Source organism: Lithobates pipiens, unplaced genomic scaffold (assembly GCF_037356315.1).
Source record: "Lithobates pipiens isolate NorthernLeopardFrog02 unplaced genomic scaffold, aLitPip1_a1.2 Scaffold_16, whole genome shotgun sequence".
Taxonomy (NCBI): Eukaryota; Metazoa; Chordata; class Amphibia; order Anura; family Ranidae; genus Lithobates; species Lithobates pipiens.
The window spans coordinates 110321884-110331988 of record NW_027507748.1 but is presented as its reverse complement, the minus strand read 5'-3'; the positions used below and the strand labels follow the sequence as shown (position 1 = coordinate 110331988).

Sequence of the window (10105 nt, the reverse complement as noted above, 5' to 3'; positions counted from 1 at the left end):
AGTTTACCAACAACATGGACCATAAACTGGGTACACATGGAGGGTCAATGCAGCAGAAGAAAAAAATGAAAACAAAACAAAAAACAAGACCCAATGCATCTTGGAAGACGTCATTCAATTTCTCTGCCTTGGACAGCTTCACAGCGATTGTACTGTTTTCATATCAATAAAGCTCTTACAGAACAAAACAAAAAAAAAAAAAACACCTTCCTGAGTAGGGGGCGTTCTCCATGTGCTGTAATATTTTTACACGTTTGCTATGGAGTGTGGCGCCACCTGCTGGCCGTCTGCAGCTGTCAGGCGCTTGTCATGCTGTGTATGTAGTGGACAGTCGGGCCCCACACTACACTCAGCTCGGGGGCCACAACACAACGAGCTGACTCGGCTGCTGCACGGGACACACTGACACCCGGCTTCCCATGGACAGGCTGTAAGCAGTCACACTGAGCTGACTCCAGGTATAATCATGACTTTACTGCGGGGGATCAGCAGGACTGGCACTGTCTCCTTGTGCGTGCTTCCTGGCAGTGCAGGGGTTAAGGGTTGTTGACAGGAGGGGGAGGGGCTATGCAGTTATTTTGGCAGCTGATTGCTGTGTGTATCAGGCTGTCATTGGTGATCAGGACTTCCAGTGACCTTTAAGACTTCCATGTGGTCCTTCCAGGTAAGATGGGGGGCTGCTTCCTTCCAGGGACACCATGCTGCTACACCAGGGGAAGTCCCAGCACTGCCTCCCTATAATACCTTCCCATCTGATTGCATTACCAGCAGATCCCAATGTATGACAGAACATAGAGATCCATTAGTTAGTGATGTAGGTCAGTGTTGACAACCTACCAAACTGAAATTTACTGACACCACACCCAAAATTTACTGGCACAGCCAAGTTTGTACTGGCATTTCCAAAAGTTACAAAATTAGTTTTATGTGTAAATTTCTGTATTTAGGCTACAAACAAGTACAAGATGCAAATAGAAATGTGATATTAAAGCGGATACGTGGACAAATACTGCATCTGCTGACTATTAAAATAAGGACACTTACCTGTCCAGGGTACCAGTGATGTCTTCACCCAAAGCCGACCTGTCCCTCGGCTCTTGGTTGGAGGCGCTGCCATTGCTAGTGAGGGAATCCGGAAGTGAAGCCTTGCGGCTACACAGCCTGGTTCCCTACTGCGCATGTGCGAGTCGCACCGCATGCTCTGAGTGGTCCTTGCTGTCTTCTGGGACCTGTGTGTCTCCCAGAAGACAGCGGGGGACAGGACATGGTGTAGATCGCTGCAGATACTGAGGCGATCTTTTGCTGGAAGTGGGAGCAAATACCTGTATTAGACAGGTATCTGCTCCCCCCCTGAAAGGTGTCATATGTGACACGGGGGGCAGGGTAGGAACTGGATCAGCAGAAGTGAAATTTTTAGGTGGAACTCCTCCTTAAGGCAAAAAAACATTTTTTTTTTCGATCTACAGTGGAACCTGGGATTACAAGCATAATCAGTTCCAGGAGAATGCTTGTGATCCAAAGCACTCGCATATCAAAGCAAGTTTCCCCCATAGAAGTCATGGAGATAGAGTCTTGGAAATACTTGAGGACAGCTCGGCTGAACTCAGGCTCAGAAACACTTGGGAACAGAGTATTTCCTAGTATATCCAAACGGCTCCGAACCGTTCCGCATGTCACTGGCGCCCCCGCACCTCTGGCCAAATGCGGTACTGCACATCACATTAGTTTGAATTCTGCTTGTTTTGCAAGACAACACTCGCAAACTGAGTCAAAATAATTTTTTTTTTTAAAAAGTTGCTGGTCTTTTAAAACGTTACTCGTAAACCAAGGTTCCACTGTAGTAAATGGCTCAGGGACAGGACTCAAGAGGACAAGAAATTAGAAGGGGACACACAGACACACACACACACAATTGCCTCTCGCAGTGACACTGAGCCCTGATCTGCGTTTTTGCTGCTCCACAGCGGCTCACCTAGAAGACGAAACTCCACTCAGTTGAATACATGATGCCGCAGCAGTTTTAACATGAAATGCAGAGTTTTATAGGCGGCACCATCTGCCTCATTTTCCCATGTAAGTGAATGGGACTGTGCTGTAACCAGGAGCCAGACACTTGGCTTGCAGTTTGTGAATCAGTCCATCAATGCAGAATTGTTATTGAACAGAAAAAAAGAGGGAAACAAAAAACATTAATCAGGAATCCTCCACCAAAAACTATAAAATATGAAGCAAACCTTTCTTTTGCCTTTTCTTACAAAGAAAAGTGAGTTTATCAGAAGCTTGAAAAATGACTAAAATGAAATAAAGTATTAAGAGCTGTTCTATGTGGTTCATTTTATGTTTGGAAAACGCACTTTTGTTGTTTTACAGTGAAGAAATCAGTCAATGATCGGAAGGAAAGTCGTGAATTTTTTTACACGTGGAAAAAGGTAATATTTCCAGTCAAGATAACTCTCGCATTTACTTCTCTCTCTTTAAGTGAAATTCCAGGCTTTTACTAACTAAGTTTAAAACGACTTTCACCCTCCTCCTGACACTAATACTAACTATTGTGTAGAACAGAGGTCTCAAACTGGAGGCCCTCCAGCTGTTGCGAAAGTCCCATCATGCCCCTGCCTGTGGGAGTCATGCCACAGCCGGAGAACCGCCAGGTTGAGACCCCTGATGTGTAGAAGGAAGGTGCACATACATACCTATTCTCAGGATGCTCTGGTCTGGTCATGTGATCAGCTCCCAGTGGCGGCTTCCTATGAAGAATCCAGTTGGAAGCCAGTGACAGGTATAGGGATATAGGGGAGATTCCCTTCAGGGTTACAAACATTAAACAGACCCAGCACAAGAAACACCATTTTGAATAGAGCTTTTCCAGTAGGCCCCTTGCATACAGGGCGGGCTGCATTGAAATCCACCTTCTCAGTGGAGAATCTGTCCATTGATCCCACTGAGCAGGCAGATGGCTAGTCCGTGTCCACTCCACTTATGCAGAGCAGACACAGACACAGCCCGTTCTACTCTATGGGCGGCTAGATGTAAACGGACAGCCTGTCTGTTTACACCCAACTGTCATCCGATCTAATCTGCCAGATGGATAAGGAGCAGATCCCCTCTCCTCTGTTTTTAGTTGATAGGATTGAATCAGATGTCGGCGGGTGTCAATGGGTGTCATCTGCCACTCCATAGAGGTAAAATGGACCTTAAACTTATAGTTTGCACTAATATGTAAAATAAACTGATTAAAATAGATTTGTGTGTCCTTTCTTGTTGTTTAACTCCTTCCCATCCAGTCCTGGCATCCCTTTAATTTGTCCTTTGCTCTCAGGGGATAGACTTCCTAATCATTTGGCTACTGTGATTGGCTGCCACAGTGGTCACATGATCTCTATTAGAGACCAAGAGCGGTCTATGCTTGGTCACTAAGCTAGGGGCACAGAAATCTTGGCCATCTATTGACGCATATGTGCGGTGTGTAGGCATTTAAGTGGATGTAAACCCCATTCATGAAATCTGACCTGGGCACATATATCTGTGGTGTTTACTTATCTCTCTCCAAAGCTTTGAATGCCGTGTCTTTCTGCTGCTCCGTTCCACTGTTATCAGCATTATAACTTTTGACAAGTTCTCCAATAGGGATGAGCTCAAGCATGTTCACATGGTCCACGTGCAGAGCCTGCCAGGAAGTTGGTGCAGCTCTGCGCTAATCACAGGCTCACATGTCTCACTGCCTGTGATTAGCGCAGCGCTGTGCCGACTTCCTGGCGGGCACGTGTACCATGCGAACACGCCTGAGCTTATCTTTATTCTCCAACACAGGAGATAAAAGTAGCTGGACATTTGTGTCGGGGAGGGTGCATAGAGATAGATAAGCAGGGAGTTTGTCTATTCACAGTGCAGCTCTGCATGTTTCTTTGTTCCTCTGCCTATGTGGAGAGGGGGGGATGTGTCTTTGCTCCAATCAGCTCTCACACAGTGTACGCCAAGACTCCACACCCACTGCTGAACAGGAAGAAAGATTTGTAATATGATGTGCACTTTCTAAACAGTGTAGAAAGCTAAAGACAGCAGATATGCAAATAAAACTTATATAGGGAGATTTGTTTAATTTATGTGTATCATCTGAGACTATTCACTTCACTGGGTATATGTGAGGGTTTACATCCACTTTAACCGCTTGCCGACCAGCACACGCCGATATATGTTGGCAAAAGGGCACACAGGTACCTCCCCTTTAAGAAGCGGTGTCGCAGGCGTGCGCTGCGGTTTCCGTGACCGCTGGTCCTGCCGACTCTATGTCCGCTGGATGCCCGCGATTGTGTCATGGAGAGGTAGAACGGGGAGAGGCTTTTGTAAACAAAGTGTTTCCAAGTTCTGCCTAGTGTCATGACAGAGATCACTGCTCTCTGTCATTGGGAGCAGGGATCTCTGTCATGTGAGGTGTAGCCCCTCACTCCCTAGGACACACTTAACGACTTCACCGCTCCCTAGGGGTTAACCTCTTCACTGCCAGTGTCATTTACACAGTAATAAATGCATTTTTATAGCACTGATTGCTGTATAAATGACAATGGTACAAAATAGTATCAAAAGTGTCCGGTTTGTCTGCCATAATGTCACAGTCCCGATAAAAATCGCAGATCGCCGCCATTACTAATAAAAAAAAAAATGGCATAAAATGATCCCCTATTTTGTAGACGCTATAAATTCAGCGCAATTGCGATTTTTATTTTTTTTAACCAAAAATATGTAGGAGAATACATATCGGCCTAAACTGAGGAAAAAAAAAAGTTTTTTTTATATATTTTTGGGGGATATTTATCATAGCAAAAAGTCAAAAATATAGCTTTTTTTTCAAAATTGATGCTATTTTTTTGTTTATAGCGCAAAAAATAAAAAACGCAGAGACAATCATATACCACCAAAAGAAAGCTCTATTTGTGGGAAAAAAAAGACGTCAATTTTGTTTGGGTACAATGTCCTATGACTGCGCAATTGTCAGTTAAAGCAACACAGTGACGAATCGCAAAAAGTGCTCTGGTCAGGAAGGGGGTAAAGTTCACCCACTTTGCAGTGGTATTATGTGCATGGCAGGAGGTTAAAGTGATAGCCATCTTACATTTTACTGTAGTAAGATCCCTTTCTGCAGCTACTTGAACTCACTGTAGAAGAGAAAACATATCTATAAGCCATTGTTTACCCTCACATATACCCAATGAAGTGAACAGCCTCAGATGATACACAGGGATAAAACAAATCCTCCTATGTCATAGTTGCCAACCTTGTAAAAAAAAAATTTTGGGACACTTTTTGGGCTGTAGGCGGAGTCACACTATAATTAGGGGGCGGGGCATGCGTTTGTAGACGTGGCATAGATACAAAAAAATGCGGCCCAAAACGGGCGTGGTTTATGTGAAATAGTGGGTGGGGCTTAAATTGGCGTGGCTCAAATGGGGTGTGGTTAGAGTCTGAGAAGAATGAGGGATGGAGAGGGAAAGTGGGTGTAGAGGTAGAGGGATGGAGGTACAGCAGTCACAGATCCTACACCACAATAGCAATATGTATTCCAGAGTTTAACAATCAGCAGATAAAGATACTCCAAACACCTGGTGTTAGCGCTTCAATCATCTGGGCACCATGGTTGTTATGGTGTCAGGATGATTGAAGCGCATTATTTCTGTTATTACATTGTAATATAAAATGAAAACTCACCATAATGCATAATCAGTGGGACCACTGAGCGTGTCACTAGCCACGTCCCCTGCCACCAGATGCCATCAGGTGCCCCCAGCAGAGTCTGTCCTTCCATCAGGCACCCCCAGCTGAGTGCCTCCTTACATCAGGTGTCCCCAGGGGAGTGCCTCTTACATCAGGTGTCCCCAGCGGAGTGTTGGCTGCAGTCTAGCTACATATCCTCAAGAGTGGTGACAAGGGGGGAAGAGGTGTGTGGGTGGAGGCATAGTGACTTGGGGTGTTACAGGCTGACTTGGGGAAGGGTGGAGGCATTGTGGTGATTTGGGGGTGCAGGCATGAGGGTGACCTGGGGGGTGCAGGCATGGTGTTGACATGGGAGGAAGGCGGGTGCAGGCATGGTGTTGACGTGGGGGTAGGGGGTGCAGGTATGGTGGTGACTTGGGGGGAGGGGAGTGCAGGTATGGTGGTGACATGGGGAGGGGAGCGCAGGTATGGTGGAGAAACGGGGGACAGGGTGCAAGGGGGAGCCAAGACCATCAGTGCACTGTCCCCAGCCAGCGGAGCCCCAGTCCTTTCATCAGTGTGACTGTGTCCGTGCTCATCGCAAGGGGGGAGCCAGGACTGTTGGCAACTATGAGAATGCATAAAGGTAAAAAACCTTAGTCTGTAGAACTACTTTCAGATGTTTTAATCATATACCAGTTGGTCTTAAAAAAAATATTGGGACGGTGTATTGGGGCACATGTATATGGTACAATCACCCCCTGTTCTTCTATCAGTGTACAATGGTGAAATAAAAAGTCTATACACATCTATCTTTTATCCAGCCTTTTGAATAAATGTACAGCCACCTGTTTATTTTCGGAAATGAAGCATTACGTTTTTTTCTTAAATAAGAAGCGTTCACAGAGAGGTATTTCAAGGTCACATTTTTTACATGTTGACTTTTTGGAGTCTTATTTCAAGGCAGAGAAATATTTAACTCTGAGAATTAAGACACAAATCTAAATCCCATCGGCATTTGATTTAAAATCTCCTGTTTTTCTTTTTTGAATAGTCTGAAGCCATTTATTTTCTTGGTATGTTCTGACTGTATGATTGGTAAACATGTCATATAATGTATTACATATGTAATATGATTTGTTTTCTTACATTTTGTTATGAACTCTCCTGTAATTTCTAGTTAGCAGTTACTTGCACATTGACGTACATCGGTGCACTTGTGTGACACACTGGGCTAAGCGGGGGGTTGGCGGTGGCGGCGGCATGTGGAGACTGAACATTTCCTTGTGTTCAGTGGAGAGCGGGGAGGGGCCGCCAATCCCTGTAGCCAATAGGCTTCAGTGTACAATAGAATTTTCTATTTGTACACTGAAGAGAGAAGCCGATTGGCTGCCCCTCTCCTCTGCACTGAACACAAGGGGAAACAACACTCATGGAGGCGACAGCTGCCATTTTTGTGTAGCCGTTGCTGTTTTTTTCTCGGGACAAAACCAAAATCCGGGGAAAACAATCGGGACAAGCTTAAATTGGGACGAGAGGCCCAAAATCGAAATTGTCTCGGGAAAATCAGGACTATGCTACATATGTTTTACATGTATATCTGCCGTTTTAAGCTTTATATACTGTTTAGAAAGTGCTCTTCCTGTTATAATTTTCTCTTCTTGTTTCTGCAGTGGGTGTGGAGTCTGGGCTTACACTGTGTCAGAGCTGATTGGGGGAAAGACACACTCCTCCTCTCCATAGGCAGAGACTTGCAGAGCTGTGCGTGAATTGACCAGCTTTCTGCTAATCCTGTGCTCATCAACCCTGTCCTCAGGGCCCACTAACGGGCCAGGTTTTAAGTATTACCTTGGGGAGATGCAGACTAGAATACTGCAATCACTGAGCAGCAAATGATATCACCTGTGATGTATTTCAGTTATCTTGCAAACCTGGCCTGTTAGTGGACCCTGAGGACCGGGTTGATGACCACTGTGCTAATCTATTTATAGCACCTGCCCTGACACAAATTTCAGGCTGGTTTTATCACATGTGTCAGAGAACTTTTCAGAAGTTATTATGTTGATAACAGAAGAACAGAGCAGGAGAAAGCCACGGGACTTAGGGCATTGGAGGGAGATAAAAAAACACTGCAGATATATGTGCCCAGTTCAAATTTCATGCATCAGGTTTACATCCACTTTAAGCTTTCATAATTCATTTACAGATATACATTACTTATCCAAGCAGCAGCATGGTCTCATTGTTTTCAGCGGTAATGAAGTGAGATTGAGATATAGGGAGTAAAAGGATGGCGTCTGTATGTTGGAAGAAGTATAGGTTATGCTGCTCCCAAGCCTTGAATAAGATCACCTTCATGGAAGATCAGGTCTTAAATACCAGCAAGGTTCATCTTATGCCCCACAGACTGCACAAATCTAAAGAAAACAACTGGCTACACTCCAAGGAAAACTCATATCCTGGTTACTTTATGGATCTGGACCACATAAGGAGACCGTCCCTGTCCAGGACCTCCTTCTTTGACTCATGTCACTCACAAGGCTGGGCTTAGTTGTAGAAGTCTACTACTACCGGACTTCTATGAATACGCCTCCAGAGGAGGAGGTTCCTGGTGGGGACTCTCTGTTCATGTTGTCCACATAAATGAAGTTACCAGCATTTGAATTTTCTTTGGCACACTGCTAACCTTTTCCTTTGGATTTGTTCAGTGTTGATTTTTATATTCAAGTTTATAGTGCCTTGCGAAAGTATTCGGCCCCCTTGAACTTTTCAACCTTTTGCCACATTTCAGGCTTCAAACACAAAGATATAAAATTTTTATTTTTTGTGAAGAATCACCAACAAGTGGGAAAGAATTGTGAAGTGGAACGAAATCTATTGGATTTTTGAAACTTTTTTAACTAATAAAAAAATGAAAAGTGGGGCGTGCAAAATTATTCGGCCCCCTTGCGTTAATATTTTGTAGAGCAACCTTTTGCTGCGATTACAGCTGCAAGTCGCTTGGGGAATGTCTCAGTTTTGCACATCGAGAGACTGAAATTCTTGCCCATTCTTCCTTGCAAAACAGCTCGAGCTCAGTGAGGTTGGATGGAGAGCGTTTGTGAACAGCAGTTTTCAGCTCTTTCCACAGATTCTCGATTGGATTCAAGTCTGGACTTTGACTTGGCCATTCTAACACCTGGATACGTTTATTTGTGAACCATTCCTTTGTAGATTTTGCTGTATGTTTGGGATCATTGTCTTGTTGGAAGATAAATCTCCATCCCAGTTTCAGGTCTTTTGCAGACTCCAACAGGTTTTCATCCAGAATGGTCCTGTATTTGGCTGCATCCATCTTCCCCTCAATTTTAACCATCTTCCCCCTGTCCCTGCTGAAGAAAAGCAGGCCCAAACCATGATGCTGCCACCACCATGTTTGACAGTGGGGATGGTGTGTTGAGGGTGATGAGCTGTGTTGCTTTTATGCCAAACATATCGTTTTGCATTGTGGGCAAAAAGTTCGATTTTGGTTTCATCTGACCAGAGCACCTTCTTCCACATGTTTGGTGTGTCTCTCAGGTGGCTTGTGGCAAACTTTAGACGAGACTTTTTATGGATATCTTTGAGAAATGGCTTTCTTCTTGCCACTCTTCCATAAAGGCCAGATTTGTGCAGTGTACGACTGATTGTTGTCCTATGGACAGACTCTCCCACCTCAGCTGTAGTTCTCTGCAGTTCATCCAGAGTGATCATGGGCCTCTTGGCTGCATCTCTGATCAGTCTTCTCCTTGTCTGAGCTGAATGTTTAGAGGGACGGCCAGGTCTTCCATTTCAAAATGATCACTTGCACAGTGCTCCTTGGGATGTTTAAAGCTTGGGAAATCTTTTTGTATCCAAATCCGGCTTTAAACTTCTCCACAACAGTATTACGGACCTGCCTGGTGTGTTCCTTGGTCTTCATGATGCTGTCTGCGCTTTCAACAGAACCCTGAGACAATCACATAGCAGGTGCATTTATACAGAGACTTGATTACACACAGGTGGATTCTATTTATCACCATCAGTCATTTAGGACAACATTGTATCATTCAGAGATCCTCGCTGAACTTCTGGAGTGAGTTTGCTGCACTGAAAGTAAAGGGGCCGAATAATTTTGCACGCACCACTTTCAGTTTTTTATTTGCTAAAAAAGTTTAAAATATCCAATAGATTTCGTTCCACTTCACAATTGTGTCACACTTGTTGGTGATTCTTCACAAAAAATAAAAATGTTATATCTTTATGTTTGAAGCCTGAAATGTGGCAAAAGGTTTAAAAGTTCAAGGGGGCCGAATACTTTCCCAAGGCACAGTAAATACGACTGTCATGAGACACTTATCTAGGTTGCCATTGTTAACCTGTCAAACTATCGGAATAGCTTCCATTCATTCTAAGTCAC

At 44.4% G+C, this 10105-nt stretch overlaps 1 protein-coding gene across 7 annotated transcripts in view; it reads left to right on the top strand.

Annotated features, from left to right (window-relative positions):
* The first annotated feature begins 275 nt into the window (after positions 1-275).
* CTPS2 (CTP synthase 2) overlaps positions 276-10105 on the top strand; it is a 453041-nt gene continuing 443211 nt past the window's right edge. For 5 of the 7 annotated variants that reach the window (XM_077480253.1, XM_077480248.1, XM_077480254.1 and 2 more), the window contains exons 1-2: positions 276-458; positions 2371-2429. In XM_077480253.1, the coding sequence (XP_077336379.1) occupies positions 2386-2429 (44 nt within the window). In that variant the 5' untranslated portion in view covers positions 276-458; positions 2371-2385. Of the gene's footprint in view, positions 459-572; positions 665-2370; positions 2430-10105 lie in introns of those variants that run through there. The other 2 variants (XM_077480250.1, XM_077480249.1) reach the window with 2 other exon arrangements.